This window comes from Microcebus murinus, chromosome 19 (genome assembly GCF_040939455.1).
Source record: "Microcebus murinus isolate Inina chromosome 19, M.murinus_Inina_mat1.0, whole genome shotgun sequence".
In the NCBI taxonomy this organism is placed as follows: domain Eukaryota; kingdom Metazoa; phylum Chordata; class Mammalia; order Primates; family Cheirogaleidae; genus Microcebus; species Microcebus murinus.
The window spans coordinates 25,209,352-25,227,227 of NC_134122.1; the positions used below are offsets into that span (position 1 = coordinate 25,209,352).

The 17,876-nt window shown below is 42.2% G+C and overlaps 1 protein-coding gene across 5 annotated transcripts in view; it reads right to left on the reverse strand.

The window, feature by feature from the left end:
- The window catches only part of RNF216 (ring finger protein 216), a 155,261-nt gene that overhangs the window by 18,180 nt on the left and 119,205 nt on the right, over positions 1 to 17,876 (reverse strand). For 4 of the 5 annotated variants that reach the window (XM_075995269.1, XM_075995267.1, XM_075995268.1 and 1 more), the window contains exons 14-15: positions 11,920 to 12,017; positions 1,093 to 1,315 (exon numbers count right to left, since the gene is read on the reverse strand). In XM_075995269.1, coding sequence (XP_075851384.1) covers positions 1,093 to 1,315; positions 11,920 to 12,017 — 321 coding nt within the window. Of the gene's footprint in view, positions 1 to 1,092; positions 1,316 to 11,915; positions 12,018 to 17,876 lie in introns of those variants that run through there. The other variant, XM_075995271.1, reaches the window with a different exon arrangement.

The following is a 17,876-nucleotide window of genomic DNA, read 5'->3' on the forward strand; positions in this document are numbered from 1 at the left end:
CCCCCCTCCCCCCCACTTTTTTTGAGACAGGTCTTGCTATGTTGCACAGCCTGGTCTTGAACTCCTGGGCTCAACTGATCCTCTCACCTCAGCCTTCCAAGTAGCTGACATTACAGGCACACGCCGCCGTGCCCAGCTTTATTCTAAGGCATCATCTTATGATTTCTATTGCTATTGTGAATGGCATTATATATATTTGGTATCTAACCATCTTTCTACTGCTTCTAATAACTTTCTAGTTGATTATTTTGTCCTTTTTCAGGTTTAAAATGGTAAATTTTCCTTTCTTTACATATAAAAGTGCTTTAGAACAGCGTCTAACACATGGTGCTATGATCATTTCTAGCATCTATACTTCTTATTTTATTCTCTTAGCTAACTGCATTGGCTACCAGTTTTAGAACAAAATAGTGATGATAGTCTTACACCTGACTTCACTGGGAATACTTCTACATATTTTACTACTAAATACATGCTAACAACCGTTTTGAAATCTGGGGTTTAAAAAAACCATATCAAGAAAGCATCTTTCTAATATTATTTTTTTAAAGCATAAATCAAGAATATTTGGTTTCATTAAATGTCTTTTTATCATCTGAAGATACCATATGGTGAACTGAATTCTATCAATAAGAGTTAATATTAAATAATTTCTGGAACAAACTCACTTGGTCATGCTATTTGCTAATATTTAGAGAATTTAAAACCTGTATTTATACGTGAGATTTTAACAAAAACTGTAGTTTTCTTTTTTAGGGCTCTGTCAGGCTTTGGTATCAGCTTTATGATGGTTTTATACAAATCTATGTATAACTTTACTTACTTTCCAGTGCTCTGGAATATTTCAGACAGCATAAAAAATTTTATTCCTTAAAGGATTTAAAGAATTTGCCCATAAGCTGGGCATGCTGCTTTCTGAAGAGTTGCTTTTAATTACTTTCTCAAATTTTTTTCTTTTGTTATTGGTCTATGTAACTTCCTGTATCTTCTCGTTGAGTCAAAATTTGTTATGTATATACAAAATATGTTCTCATTATAGAAATTTATTGACATTTTCCCCCATAATGCAATGGCAGCCATATATCTACTCACAGTGGGGTCGGTCCAGAGAGAGCATCTTGAACACTCCTGACAAGGGGCTCCTGGTGAGCGGGGATGCTGGCAGAAATGGTCATACCCATTGATAGACACGCGACAGAGGTAGCACATTTGGGCGCCACAGCGGCACGACATGCGGTTGCAGCCTTCAGATTTGATGAGACCAGTCCCACATTTGTGGCATTTTCTAATGCGGGCAGCAGTCATTTTTTCTTCACTGAAATAAGAAAACATGATTGGAGCGGGCAGTGACAATGAGGAGGAAAGAAAAATATTACTGCCACAAAGTATTTACTTCTTCCCACATATAATGATTGCCTATGGCTTTTGGTGACATTCAAAGCATAAAAAGAGCCCATGTTTTAGAGCCTGAAAACTGGGTTCAAAGTTTATCAATTATACATCATTAGGTAAATTATTCAACTGCCTGGAGACTCAGTTTCCTCATTTTTAAACTGGGAAAACACAATTTTCTAACGGTGTTCTGAGGACTACAGATAAAATATAAAGCACCCTGGCACAGTGCCTGGCATTCCGCCTTTAGAAAAAAAATGCTGTATTTGTTATAGGAATGAATCCATGGTTTAAAGTAGAGAGAAAAAACTCAGGGTCTTCCTAAATTATGTGTTTTATATATGTAAAGTTGGATAACTGAAAGCCAGTAAGCCTAAGCCTTAGTTACATACCCTGCAGTTTTGAATACTTGGCCTTCTTTGTTGGCAGAGACTACCTCCCATGTCAGAGTTCCACATTCCCAGAATCCCTTGTAGCTAGGGCATGGGTAAGCATATGACTGCATCATGGCTAATGGGAAGTTACTTGTTTCCAGAATCATTTGCACTGATATGGAAAGGCAAATGACTATAGAGTAAAAATGGCAGACTGCTCTTTGTCTATAGCTGCACTGCTGAATTAGGTGCTTCTATGGCATTCTGTCTGTAACTATAAAATAACACTAACTGCCTTGGCCTGTAATTGTTTATGTGTCCTCTATTAAGCTGAGTGCCTCGCAGGCAGAGGGCAGGGGCTGTGTGCCTGAACTAGCCTGCATGAGTAAGTGCAGTCTTGACGGGTGAGTCAAGAAGTATGCTACTGACACCTAGGCAGAGGACAAAGGACCCAAACGATGGATGGTTGAAAACTGGGACTGTCCCCGATGGCACTAAGCACTTCTTATCCCTTCAATTAGGAACTCAAGGAATGGTGATCAAGAAGAAATGCTCCAGCCTTAAGATAGTAACAGTGTGGGAGTGAGTTCTGAGCTGTAGACTCTCATCTGAGCCTGTGACAGACACACAGCTTCTTCCAACTGCTGCCAGTTCTGTTAAGTGAGTGTAGTCACGTGAGTCTGGGGCCAGCAAGGGCTTTTCATTACTGATATTTAGAAGACCGTTGTAGAAACCAGATCATATGTTTAAAAACAGAAAAATGTATTAGAAAATTGGCTGCTATTTACTTACATCTAGTGGTTTGAAATGAAGAAAGGCACAACCCTGGCTTGAAAAGAATTTAAACCCAGTTCAAGTTATAGAAGAAATGAGTTCTAAGTTTTATTGAATAGAAAACATCATTAAGGGGACAAAGTTTAAAGTGAATTTATTATTGTCAGCTTAATAATAGAGTATGTATGTTCATGATTTTAATTACTCAGCAACTGTGACAACACTACCCAATGCTTCAAGTTAAGACTCAAGGTTCTGATGAAAAAGATTCCAATTTAAAAAGCTGTGTCCAAACCCAACTGTAATTTTCTTTTCGTTTTTAGAGATGGCATCTCGCTCTGTCACCTAGGCTAGAGTGCAGTGGTGTACAAATTCCTAGGCTCCAGTGATCTTCCCAACTCAGCCTCTGGAGCAGCTGGGATTGTAGGCGTGTGGTTCATTTTTCACTTTTTTGTAGAGACTGGGTCTTCTTCTTCTTCTTCTTTTTTTTTTTTTGAGACTAGAGTCTCACTCTGTTGCCCGGGCTAGAGTGCTGAGGCTTCAGCCTAGCTCACAGCAACCTCAAACTCCTGGGCTCAAGTGATCCTCCTGCCTCAGTCTCCTGAGTAGCTGGGACTACAGGCATGAGTCACCATGCCTGGCTAATTTTTTCTATATATTTTAGTTGGCCAATTAATTTTCTTTGTATTTTTAGTAGAGATGGGGTCTTGCTCTTGTTCAGGCTGGTTTTTGAACTCCTGACCTTGAGCGATCCGCCCACCTTAAGTGGCCCCCAGTAGTAGGATTACAGGCGTGAGCCACCGCGCGCGAACAAGATTGGGTCTTGCCATGTTGCTCAGGCTGGTCTTGAACTCCTGGCCTCAAGCAATCCTCCTACCTTGGGATCCCTCCAATTTTCCACAGCACAATCCTCTCTGTAGAGACTAAGGTGCTCTCTACTTGCCTGGGGCTGGCTGGCTTCTTCCCTGGGCAGCTGCTCAGACTGCAGTAAGTGAATAGAGGCTGAAAAGAATTAAAGTTACATAATCCTTTTCCAAAGGCTCAAAAAAAGGGTATATATTTGCTTGCTCAATCAAGCTATCACCAACATGAAATAATAATGGGTGTGGAAGAAGAAAGACACTTTTAAAATGGACAGAAGAATATATAAAGAGTGCTTACAATTCAACATTGCTATAAATGTTCAAATAGCTATTCAATACTACATGAACAACTAATTCAAGTCCTTTGTTTTTGCATTCACAAGAACAGTACTAGATAGGGCCAGAATGGCCCTGTACCAAAAAAGGATTGCTATTATAGGATGGGATGGGGCAACCACCTATCCAGTAACAAAAAAGTGAAAAAGGGACTGGAGAAAAATCATGATTGATTCTTTTGGGAGGAGGGTGATCTGGCAACTAAATTCTCAACTAGGCAGGAAACAAATACCCTGCAGGATGTGCTCCTAGGGGCAGGACAGGAAGAGTGGCCTGCACTGTGGCTGTGTCTGCTGACCTTGTGTTCACACAGGAAGGCTCAGGGCCTCCTCTACGTAACCAGTCAACACCCTATAATCCATGGTTATTTGTCCTTGCCACTAGCCAAGTATGTTAGAAACTCCTTTTTGGAATGTGTCTTCAGATCTTGTGGCATAAGCTATGCAAAATCTTACAGACCTCCTTTGTGAGTGTGTGTATACCTGCATGTTTTTTTTTTTTTTTTTGGAGACAGAGTCTCCTTTGTTGTCCAGGCTAGAATGAGTGCCGTGGCGTCAGCCTAGCTCACAGCAACCTCAAACTCCTGGGCTCAAGTGATCCTACTGCCTCAGCCTCCTGAGTAGCTGGGACTACAGGCATGTGCCACCATGCCTGGCTAACTTTTTTTATATATTTATCAGTTAGCCAATTAATTTCTTTCTATTTATAGTAGAGACGAGGTCTTGCTCTTGCTCAGGCTGGTTTTGAACTCCTGACCTCGAGCAATCCGCCCGCCTCGGCCTCCCAGAGAGCTAGGATTATAGGCGTGAGCCACCACGCCCTGCCTATACCTGCATGTTATGTATTTTTTTAAAACTGTGGTAAAATGCACATACAATTGACTAAACTATTCTGAAGTATAAAATTCATGGGTATTTAGTATATTTTCAATGTTATACAACTCATACCACTATCTAGTTCCAGATTTTAATAATCCCAAAAAAGGAAGCACTGTACCCATTAAACAGGCATTCCCCATCCCCCCAACACCTGCAACCACTAGTCTGTGTTCTGTCTGTATGGACTGTCTATTCTGTGGATAGGCAAATATCCACTTACCTATGGATACAGCATATAAACGGAAATCATACAACTTGTGTCTTTTGTGTCTGGCTTCTTTTTTTTTATTTTCTTAGAGTCTTGCTCTGTTGCCCAGGCTAGAGTGCTGTGGTGTCAGCCTAGCTCACAGCAACCTCAAACTCCTGGGCTCAAGCAATCCTTCTGCCTCAGCCTCCCGAGTAGCTGGGACTACAGGCATGTGCCACCGTGCCTGGCTAATTTTTTCTATATATTTTTAGTTGTCCAGCTAATTTCTTTCTATTTTTTTTAGTAGAGACAAGGTCTTGCTCTTGCTCAGGCTGGTCTCAAACTCCTCAGCTCAAATGATCCGCCTGCCTTGGCCTCCCAGAGTGCTAGGATTATAGGTGTCAGCCACCACGCCTGGCCTTGTGTCTGGCTTCTTACATTTAGCATACGGTTTTTGATGTTCATCCACGCGGTAGCACGTTATCAGTGCTTAAATCCTTTCTATGGCTGAATAATATTCCATTGTATGGCTACATCACATTTTGTTTATTCATCAGTTGATGGGCATTTGGGTTATTTCCACCTTTTGGCTATTGTGAATTGTACTTAAATGAACATTCTTGTACAAGTTTTGGTTTGAACACCTGTTTTCAATCCTTTGGGGTATGTACCTGGGAATGGAATTGCTGGGTCACATGGTAATTCAATGTTTAACTTATTAAGGAACCACCAAACTGTTTACCATAATGGCTACAGTAGTTTACATTCCTACCTGCAGTGAATGCAGGTGCCAATTTATCTATATCCTTGTTAATTGTTTTTTTTTTTTTTTTGAGACAGTCTCTCGCTTTGTTGCCCAGGCTAGAGTGCCATGGCGTCAGCCTAGCTCACAGCAACCTCAAATTCCTGGGCTCAAGCGATCCTACTGCCTCAGCCTCCCGAGTAGCTGGGACTACAGGCATGCACCACCATGCTCAGCTAATTTTTTCTATATATATTAGTTGGCCAATTAATTTCTTTCTATTTATAGTAGAGACGGGGTCTCACTCTTGCTCAGGCTGGTTTCGAACTCCTGACCTTGAGCAATCCGCCCGCCTCGGCCTCCCAGAGCTAGGATTACAGGCGTGACCCACCGCGCCTGGCCTCCTTTCCATTATTTTGATCATAGCCATCCTAATAGGTGTGAAGTGGTATCTCACTGTGGTTTCACTTTGCATTTCTCTAGTGACTAATGATGTTGAGCATGTTTTCATGTTCTTGTTGGTCATTTGTATATCTTCTCAAATACATTGCTCATTTTTTGATTGGGTTGTACTCTCTTACTGCATTCAATATTTTCTCCATTTGTTTGGCCTTCAACAGCTTGACTCTGATGTGTCTTGGGGTGGACCTCTTCTAGTTTATCCTTGAGTTTACCTACTTGGAATTCGTTTAGCTTTTTGGATGTGAGCTTCATTAAATTTGGTACGTTTTCAGCCATCATTTCTTCAAATATTCCTTCTGTCCCTTGCATCCTCTGCTCCGCTTTGGTACTCCCTTAATGTGAATGCTGGCACATCTGATGTATCTTTAAGGCTCTGTTCCCTTTTCTTTATTCTTTTTGTTTCTGGATAATTTCAATTGACCTATCTTCAAGATCTGTGATTCTTTCTTCTGCCTTCTCAAATCTGCTACTGAATTCTTCTTGTGTATTTTTTCAATTCAGCCATTGTAATTTTCAGGTATGGTATTCCTATTGGTTTCTTTTCAAAATTTCTCTTTATTGATATTCTCTACTAGAGTTCATGTACTATGCTCTTGGTTTCCTCCAGTTCTTTGTCCATGGTTTCCCTGGGCTTTTGAGCATATTTAAGACAGCTGATTTAAAGTTATTTGTCTACTATGCCCAATATGTTCTCAGAGATGGTTTCTGTCAACTGCTTGTTACCCTGAGAATGGGGCATACTTTTGTATTTCTTTGTATATTTTGTAAATTATTGTAAATCATTTAATAATTTAAATAATTTAATAAATTATTTTATTGAAAACTGGATATTTAAAATATTATAATGTGGAAAATCTGGAAATTGGATTACTTCTTACATGGTATGCAATTGTTTGTTTTGTGACTTTTCTAAGCTATTTTTTGTAAAGACTGTATTCTTTGTCGTGTGTGGTCACTGAAGTCTCTGTTCTATTAGATTAATGGCTAGTGCTAGAAGAAAAAAAAAAAGAAAAACAAATCCCCCTGTCCCGATCTTTGTAGGATGGCTCTAAGAAGGGGCACTCAGTCAACTCACCCAGGTCATTTCTAATTTTCTCAAGGCTAGAACAGCCTCCCAAGTAGATTTCACTGAAAGCATTTAAAGTCAACCAGTTTCATTTCCTTCCACTATGTTAGTGAGGGCAGTTTAGTCATCCAAGCTAAAACCCTGAGAATCTTTCTTGACTCCTTCTACTCCTATTTTTCGTATGAAGCAGCCTGCTGATTTTACATCTTAAATATTTCTTAAGGCCGGGCAAGGTGGCTCATGCCTGTAATCCTAGCACACTGGGAGGCTGAGGCAGGAGGATTGCTTGAGCTCAGGAGTTTGAGACTAGCCTGAGGAAAAGTGAGACTCCGGCTCATCAAAAACAAAGGAAAAAAAAAAAAAAAAACCAAAAAACAAACAACAATAAAATAAACAATAAAAAAAAAAACAACCCAAAAAACAAAACCTCCAGCCAGGTGTTGCAGCTCACACCGGTAGTCCCAGATATCAGGGAGGCTGAGCAGAAGGATTGCTTAGAGTCCAGAAGTTGGAGGTTGCTTGCAGTGAGCTATAATGGCACCACTGCACTCTTACCCAGGGCGGCAGAGTGAAACTCTCTCTCAAAAAAACCCCAAAACACGAAAAACGAAAAATGGCCGGGCATGATGGCTCATGCTTGTGATCCTCCTAGTACTCTGGAAGGCCGAGGTGGGAGGAACACTAAAGAACAGGAGTTTGAAACCAGCCTGAACAAGAGCGAGATCCCGTCTCTACTAAAAATAGAAAAAAATTAATTGTCCAATAAGAATATATAGGAAAAATTAGCTGGGGTATGGTGGCACATGCCTGTAGTCCCAGCTACTCGGGAGGCTGAAGCAGTAGGATTGCCTGAGCCCAGGAGTTTGAGGTTGCTGTGAGCTAGGCTGATGCCACGGAACTCTAGCCCGGGCAACTCTGCCTCAAAAACAAACAAACAAACAAACAAACAAACAAACAAACAAACAAACAAATCAACCAACCCACCCCAAGGCAACTGAACACCCCCTCCTCACAACTTCCCACCCCTTAATAAAAAATATACATACATATACATATACATCTATATATATATTTCTTAAATCCAGCCTCTCTTCTCCATCCACAATACCACAACCCTAGTTTGGAGCCCTGTAATGGAGTGGCTCAGGCTGCCATAGTGGCTGCTCTCCCTAATCCAAGTCTTGCTTTCCTTAAAGCTACTTGCCAGGCCAGGCGTGGTGGCTCACGCCTGTAATCCTAGCACTTTGGGAGGCCGAGGCGGGCGGATTGCTCAAGGTCAGGAGTTCGAAACCAGCCTGAGCGAGACCCTGTCTCTACCAAAAATAGAAATAAATTAATTGACCAACTAAAAATATATATACAAAAAATTAGCCGGGCATGGTGGCGCATGCCTGTAGTCCCAGCTACTCGGGAGGCTGAGGCAGTAGGATCGCTGAGCCCCGGAGATTGAGTTTGCTGTGAGCCAGGCTGACGTCACGGCACTCACTCTAGCCTGGGCAACAAAGTGAGACTCTGTCTCAAAAAAAAAAAAAAAAAAAAAAGCTACTTGCCATGTAGCCATCAAAACCCTGTAACTTATGCCATGTCATTCATTTGCTTACAAGTGTTTGACAGTAGGCCAAGCAGACACTACATGGCTCTGGATGTGATGCAATGTGACATGCACAGCACCACCTGTGAAACAGTCTCACCAAAATAGTTTGGATGTGAACCTAATCAAGTCTTTAGATCTAAATTTCAGTTTATAGGAAATACATGGGATAGAAGAACAAGTTAAATTATAGTATCAGAAAGCAGCCAACTCCAGAAGATATTCTGTAGGTTGACTGTCCTTGTTTTTTCGGTAAGTCAATGGCATAACAAAAAGTGTGTTAGAGGAGACAGAATTATCTCATGCAATTATCACATGCAATCAGTGAACATTGTTTGCATCCTGATCCGAACAAACTAGCTGGAGTACACATGTAAAGCTAATTTGAGACAACTGGGAGAACTGTGAAGTTGGTAAGATATTATTGAAGACTTATTGTCAATTTTGTTAACAGTGATAATGAGTGAAATGACATGCTGTCAGAGATTTGGGTCTGTTTGAGACACTATAGCAGTTTAAAAACAAGAAAAAATGAAAGATAGGATACATGAAGCAAGTGTGGTAAAATGTTGATAAATAGTCAAGAATTCAATATACTATTATGTCTATTGTGGACGCTTGAAAATTTTCATTAGAAAAAGTAAAACGAAAAAGTTGTCATGGCTTTCACCATTGACAGGTGAAGATTTCTTAAGACTTCATTCAAGATGCCAAAATTGAGCTTCATCTCATGGCAATTATGCCTACAATTCCCTGTGTGTACCCTGAAACTTGGCAGGATTCTTTGGCTCTCTGGTTATATGAAATGGAAAGGTAAGCAGAACCCCTTGGAGGAACTCCCTCTCTAACAATAACAATAACAAAAACCGATTCCTATGGGCATCTTTGAGATTGGCACCACCATCCAAAACTTCAAGATACAGAGGTGCTCAGGGCTCACTCTCCAAATGTCTTCTTTATACTTCTCCGTTTCGCATGTTGGAAGAATGGGTCTTGGAGAACAGTACTGTAAACCTAATCAGGTGGTATTCCAGATGTCATCTCTTACCAGAGCAAATCAACATAGCCCCTGGCTACTGGAATGCAGCTACTTATCTGGAGAATGCTTTTATTCTCTGTCCAATAAGCAGAGAACACCAGCAGCTGGCGAGGACCTCAACCATTTGTCATCCAATAGGACAATACGCTGGTCTACTATTTGAATGACAAGCAGATAGAACTTGGTGAATAGGAAGCAGTAGGTACTTTAGATGCACTAGTATGCTACATGAGTGCCTAGAAAATACAGGAAAGTGTAATTTCCATGACATCTTGGTAGTTTGGAGGTCAGGGGTGTGTATTAGGATATCCTTTCCAAAGTTAGGCTCATGTTGCTGTGTCTTGCATCCCCTACCACTGAAGAAGCAGCCCAGAATCTGGGAGGCTTTTTTGATTGTACAATCAACATATATCACATTTGGATGTTCTGCTTGGATCCATTTACTGCTGATCTAAAAGGCTGTCAGGCTTAACAGGACCCAGTGGTGCCCAAGTGTCTATGGCTGACCAAGATGTTGAGTGGAGCCAACTCACAGGAGAATCAGAATGGAAGTCTTGCTTTGAAAAGTAACCAACAAGTCTCCCTCTAAGAAACATCTTATGGCCTGCTATTGAGTCCTGGGGCAGTCCAAATGCTTGACAATGGGGCTGCATTCCTTACTGGAGGCCCTAGGAGAGATTCTTGTCTGCTGCTCATCTGGGTTGTTGGTAGAATTTCGGTTCCTTGAGTTTGTAGGTCGAGGTCCACATTTTCTTGGTGGCCATCAGTTGAGTGTTGTTCCAAGCTTCCAGAGGCTGCCTCGTTCCCTGGCTCATGGCCCCTTCCTCCATATTCAAAGCCAGGAAGGGGAGGTCACATCCTTCTCACACCTGTCCGACTCTTTGTTCATCCATCACTGCATCTCTATTTGACCATAGCTGGGAAAGACTGTAGTTTTAAGAACTAATGTGATTAGACTGGGTCGTCTCTGAAAAGATATCTGGGTAACCTTCCCACCTCAAGGCCCTTAACCTTAATCACATCTGGAAAGTCCCTTTGTCATATAAAGTAACATACTCACAAGTTTTGGGGATTAGGATGTAGACATCTTTGGGAGCCATTATTCTGCCTACCAAAGTTGTGGTATAGAGTATAGCCAGGAAGCCATGTGCCTGGGTTCAAGTCCCTGCTATGCCACTTACTACCTGTAGGATCACAGGCAAGTTACTTGGGCCTCAGTGGCCTTATTTGTAAAACAGGATAATAGTACCTCGCTGTGTTGAAGACTTGGAGACTGCTAACTGTCCCAAAATGCCATTCCCCACTTCATTTTCTGAGTAACAAAACCCCTTCCTTACCCTCCACATTTAAGGTATAAAGTCACCCAGCCACAGGCTATATATATATATATATGACATCTGCCTTGAAGCCAGGTTGTACCCACATAACTCAGTGTAGACCAATGGGGTGTGAGTAGAAGTGATACACATATACAATTTCTGCATTATTTACACTCAGAGAAAACCTGCCTACCCTGGCAACTTGTCTCTTTTTCATTTCCTGTAAGGTGGAGTATAAATATGGCCACAACCCAGTTATAATCATGCAGATGAGACCACTACCCTCACAGTGCTGGAGTGACACCAGGGAACCTGGATGTCTGAACGACCTCAGGGGACAGACCTGCCCCATCAGCTGCTTGGCAAGGCTGGACTGTTATATGAGAACAAAATTGACTTCTGTATTACTTAAGTCTATTCATTTTAATAAGTTAATGTTTGTAAAGTGCTCAGCCACACAGGGAGTATTATACAAGTAATGGTTATTATTATGACAGATGTATCATTTTGCATTCTGGACGCTGGCAATTCTACTTAATGTCTCAGGCCACCAGTATCCTATAACACAGACATAAGCGACATTAGTTCAGTCTAAGCTAATTAAGATGTGTTACTTGCTTATTTATTTAGACAATAAGGAGAAAAGGGCCATCATTTATTGAATTCATATGTGCCAGGCATTTCATATTTTACATTTGTCTCTGAAATAGCTCCATGAGGCTGCAGAGATGAGGAGACAGAGGCTCAGGAGTTAGGTCAATTCCCCAAGATTGCTCTAGACTGGGGTGGCTTGGGCGCATTCTTCTTCCCACAATACAATCCGCCCCTTTGGCAAAAGCAGGTTAACGGAGGAATTGAGAATTAGTCCATAAGCCCCTTGGAATCATGTTACTCACATAGAGGTGCGGTACTTGATGTCATCTTTTTCAGCCAGCTCCTCACAGGTGAGGCCATTGTGTTCTTTCCAGAGTCCCTGACACTTCCTACAGGTTTCCTGGGGATAAAGACCAGACACAAAGACAGCTCCTTGTGAGTAGATACCATAAAAGTTCCTGTTCAACAAAAAGAATGTGAAATGAGCTTTACTTGACTTGAATTTTCTCAGAGAATCTTTCTCCTGTTCAGCAGGGATATTTCTAAAGATATCTTTCAATAGAAGAGCTAGAAATTGTTAGAAGAAAGCACAAGGAAAATTTCCTCTCCTTTGATCAAAAGAAAGTGTTGCTCCTATCACCCAGTTTGTATAAGGCTTTCTAAAATGCCACAGGACACCTGAAAAAAACCACAGGAGGTATATTTTGGGTTTTTAAAAATAAAACACCATGAGCTACTTGAGGGCAGGGTCTGTCTGGATCTTAGTAACATCTGCAGTCCTGATGCCCAGTATTCTGGCATGTAGGAGATACTGCTACTGAACTGAAGAATGGCCTACATTAGGCTCACCAGGGGTTCCTTGGGAGACTTACTCAAGCTAACAATCACTCATAACACAGATGTCTTCCTTTATAGTTTAACTTTGTTTATAAATAGGAATTTAAAAAAATCACCACCTTTTATTCTAAGATCCTTCATAGTTTATAAAATACTTTCTTATGTGCCAGAAACTATCTCAAATCAGTAACATTAATTTAAAGAAACATTGGCCAGGCGTGGTGGCTCATGCCTATAATCCTAGCACTCTGGGAGGCTGAGGCGGGAAGATCATTCAAGGTCAGGAGTTCAAAACCAGCCTGAGCAAGAGTGAGACCCCATCTCTACTATAAATAGAAAAACACCAATTGGCCAACTAAAAATATATAGAAAAAATGAGCTGGGCATGGTGGCGCATGCCTGTAGTCCCAGATACTCGGGAGGGTGAGGCAGAAGGACTGTTTGAGCCCAGGAGTTTGAGGTTGCTGTGAGCTAGGCTGACGCCACAGCACTATACCCTGGCAAAGAAGACTGTCTCAAAAAAAAAAAAAAAAAAAAAAAAAAGAAACATTAATCCAATGACCACAGACATAAATGGTATTACAACACTGGTAAAAGTATAATGGAGGAAATGGTGTTGTTAACTTTGACTGGGGGCCTGACCTAGATTGGGGAAACAGTGAAAGCTTGAGGAAGTGAAGCCCGAGATCTGAAAGATGAGGTAACAGTAACTAGATGGGGTGGCAAAGAGATCGGCACTCCAGATAGAGGAACAGCAAGAGAAGACTCTGGCAGACAAAGCCGGGAGAGTTTGGTTCCTGTAGCCGGACTGCAGACAGTGAAAACATGCCTGGTGAGGCCTGCAAGGCTGCACCATGCAGAGCCTAAGAGGGTATGATTTCAGTTTGCTCTTATTCTAAGAACACTAGGAAGCCACCAAAGATGTCAAGCACGGAAGTAACACAGTCAGGCTTATGATTTTCAAAGATCATTCTATGCCGGGCGTGGTGGCTCATGCCTGTAATCCTAGCACTCTGGGAGGCCAAGGAGGGAGGATCGTTTGAGCTCAGGAGTTCGAGACCAGCCTGAGCAAGAGCGAGACCCTGTCTCTACTAAAAATAGAAAGAAATTAGCTGCACAACTCAAAATAGAGGGGCTAAAGAGGCCCACACAAGGGCAGTGGTGAGGACATGAAGAAAAGTTGGTTGATTTGGGAGAAATGGAGGAAGTCATACTTGCAGGTGGTGGTGGCTCAGCTTTGGGAGTGGGAAGGAGTCGGGGTGATGACTTGGGTTCTGGTTTGTGCAATCAATGACGACAGTGACACTGGTGAGATGAGTGTTGGGTGGTGGGAGGCAGGCATGAAGATCTCGAGCTGACCTGGGCAGTGCTGACACAGAGGGCCCGTGGACACCCACTGGAGAGGTGAGGTAGAGAGCTGGGTGTAAGTGTTTAAGTGTAGCACTTAAGAGAGTCAGGCCTCTGAGGCTACTCCGAATGTACTAGATCACATCTTCACATTAATTCTAGAAACATCTCCTATAGCGGTACTCCCCGCTAGTAACTGAGCTTTCTTTAATATATGCTAAGATGACTCTAACAAGGCATAGAATAGTATGTATAATATAGATGCTCCCATTTCTGTATTAAAAAAGATGGTAGTGGAGGCAGAATGCAGCGACATGTAAAATTGACCTTAAAGTATAGACACGAAATTGGTAGCACAAATAGTCCCAAGTGGCTTAAAGGCAGAGGTAGGACTTTTTCACTGTAGATCTTTTCTATCTTTTGAATTTTATTCTCTATATATGTGCTATCTAGTTTTAAAATTTTTAAAAGAGAGAGAAATGAAATGGACCATTCAGGGAGCTGAGACCCTGAACAACCCTTTGGTAGGATATTGTAAAGTCTCCAATGAATGGGATGGAGTGGGAGAGAGATGAGCTGATGGAAATACAATATTTAAAGGAATGGCTTCTAAGGGGTATAACATGCCTAGGTCTCTACCTACATCTCTTTCAGTAAACAAGAGGCTAAATCAGTAGTGCACTTAATTATTACCACCAAAACGTATAGCAGCACAAACCTGTTTTTATAAGACCTTGCGTTTGACTATTTCAGGAAACTGAAGGATAAACAACAGCTGGAGAATAGATAAGTTGGTATTTGGATTCTAACCTTGAAAACAATGCCAACCTAGCCACCCTCCAGGAGTAACAGCTTGAAAACAATACACAGCATTTAGACAGTGCTTTTCAGCATCCCTGGTGATTCAGTTATTAATTCATGGGCCTTCCTTGTAAGAGAAGAAATCTCATCTTTGAGGTGAGGCACAGGCCCATGAGGGCAAAATGACCCAGCCACGCTGGAGTCAGTTGTGTGTGAGGGGTCACCGTGGAGCCTTTTCCTCCCTCTCAACACCACAGTGGGTCTCCTGTAGGTCAACATGTGGGTTTTCAGCCAGGGAACTCTTCAATGAAGGGACTAGGGGTCCCAGAGAACAAACCTGAAACATCTTTTGAGAGACTATGTAGCTAGATACTGAAATCCACAACTGAAATAAGGCAAATTCAGGCCAGGTAAGCTTGACATTTGGAGCGCTCTCTTGTGTTGTTTCTTTAAAAATTTACCCTCTTTTCTAAACATAGTATATATTTTACTAAATTGTAATTCAGGCACAGCCAGGCTTTATTCCTAAACTCAACTAGTGCTTAAACATAAAGCAGAAGAAATGCTCTTGAATATTTCTTTAACATGAAGATAACCATGTTCTTCAAACTGAGGTTAATGAGAAAGTCCCAAAGGATCATTCTGGAAGGCAGAGTACATTTTGACAAGTAACTTCAGAACATAATGGGCAGCATATCCTGGCTACCAAATCTAACTGGAGACCAGAGACCCACTTTCCATCACCTTGTGTATTTTCAGACCAGAAGGAAAACAGCAGAATTCATTATTATCCCAAATATGACAACAAGGGCAACTGCTCCCTTCTCAGTGAGGACATGGCACACACAGTGGGGGACTCACTAAGGAGCAGCGGCCACAGTCTGTGCTCTTCATGACACTGGTGAGACTGCTGGTTAAGTTTTATGATGCCCTTTGGTACTCAACATGCACTAGGGTGTTTTGACTGCCATTAGGTCTTCACTTTGCCATATAAAGAAAACTCTCTAGAGTCTCCCTTTATCCATTTCTTGCTTCCTAAATAATGTTTTATGGACAAAGCAGAAGATAAAATTCAACTTCAGATGACTCTATCCAAAAGTTGAAATTTCTTCATATAAACATAGCTTCCTCCTAAACTAGAGGACAATGTGTCTGGCCGTCACCTCACCTAGGCCCAGTGAAAGTTACACTGATCTCAAGGCCCTTGGGTCGGCTGGCAAAGAACTCAACAGAAGATCTGCAGCTACGATCCAAGTCACCAGATTCTGCTTTCGCTTCCTCCCCATCCCTGCAAGCCTATCCGGAAGCTGTCGGTCCCTGCACACTCTAGATTTCACATGTTGACTTCCAGCCTTGTCTCAGAAGCAGAACATACCAGAAACTGCTCCTCTATTTTTGAATTGCTCCTCCAGTGAAACCTCTAAACTCACTCTCGAGGAGAGAGAAGTCGCTGACTTTGCTATGGGGGCATAAGGCTGGGCCAATCCAAATTTAACCTCAGAAATTGCAGTTCTCTGCTTCGTCACTTTGAAAAACAGTGAGACTATAGATCCCCAGAGCTCAAGGTGAAAGATGAGGCCTGGGCACCTGACTGTTCATGAACACTCAGACAGAGACCACAGGGTTGTGGCTTCCAGGCCACTCTTGTCTTCTAGTTGTTAAAGTCACTGGTCCTCCCCACTCTCAGGCCCAAATGACATACGCATGCCAGCTGACAGTCCAGAAAGACATCAGTTTTAAGAAGGGGCTTGGGCTAATCTAATTCACAGATGAGCTAAAAAAAAAAAAAAAAAAAAAAAAAAGAAAAAAAGAAGGGGAAGGCCGGTTGCTGTGGCTCAAGCCTGTAATCCTGGCACTCTGGGAGGCCAAGCCAGGAGGATCACTTGAGCTCAGGAGTTTGAGACCAGCCTGAGCAAGAGCAAGACCCCATCTCTACCAAAAATAGAAAATTAGCTGGGCGTGGTGGTGCACAGCTGTAGTCTCAGCTACTTAGGAGGCTAAGGCAGGAGGATCGCCCAGGAGTTTGAGGTTGCTGTGAGCCACTGCACTCTAGCCCAGGCAACAGAGTTGCTAGGTACTGAAAACGTATACATCTTCCCAAAGGGTGCTTTGTATACACACGTCATTCAATCTTCATGGTAATTCTAACAGAAAATACAGGACCATTATCCGTGTGTGTGTGTGTATATATATATATATACACACACACACATATATTTCTTTTTACTGTCCAAGGTTCTGCTTGATATATATATATACATTGTATATATATACACAATGTATATATATACACATATGTACATACATACATAGTATATATATATGTATATATATATTTAAAGTAAATGAGAAAAGGCAGGCACAGAGAGTCAAATTAACTTGGTCAAACCATGGAGCTTTGAACACAAGTCTGCCTCCTTCCAAATCCATTTGTTCTTTCTACTCTTTTCCCACTATATGCCAGCATGCTGTGTGCTAGCAAGAACACTGTTTACTGGAAAACCCAAGGGCACAGCAGTATGAGACAAGCCCTGAGGTTACAATGGCATCTTGTGTAAGGAGACCACAGATGAACAAGCCAGGTGGCGTGTGAGCATCAAGGTGGCCAAGGCAAGGATACCCAGCTGCGGCTATTCAGGATGCCTGCTTTCCTGTGCTGCTTGCAGAGCTGGGAAGGACCCAGTAAGAGGCAGGATGGAGTGGGATTAGACCAAGGACACCCTTTCCTGCTTATGATGACAGGAACCTGCTAAGGTCACAGAATGACCTTAGACTGGACACATGTGAGGAAGTAGCTGTTCCTGCCACCTCCAGCCAGTTGCATGTCTGGCGGCATAGCAGAAGGAAGCCTATTTTTAGATTTCTATTACATGTATAAACAGAAACAGGCTCAATGTACAAGTTCCACACCAGAGCCAAATTTCATTTACTTTGTCACTGGACCCTTACTTACAAATACATGCCACACAGGCCGGGCGCGGTGGCTCACGCCTGTAATCCTAGCTCTCTGGGAGGCCGAGGCGGGCGGATTGCTCGAGGTCAGGAGTTCAAAACCAGCCTGAGCAAGAGCGAGACCCTGTCTCTACTATAAATAGAAAGAAATTAATTGGTCAACTAATATATACAAAAAATTAGCCGGGCATGGTGGCGAATGCCTGTAGTCCCAGCTACTTGGGAGGCTGAGGCAGGAGGATTGCTTGAGCCAGGAGTTTGAGGTTGCTGTGAGCTAGGCTGACGCCATGGCACTCACTCTAGCCTGGGCAACAAAGTGAGA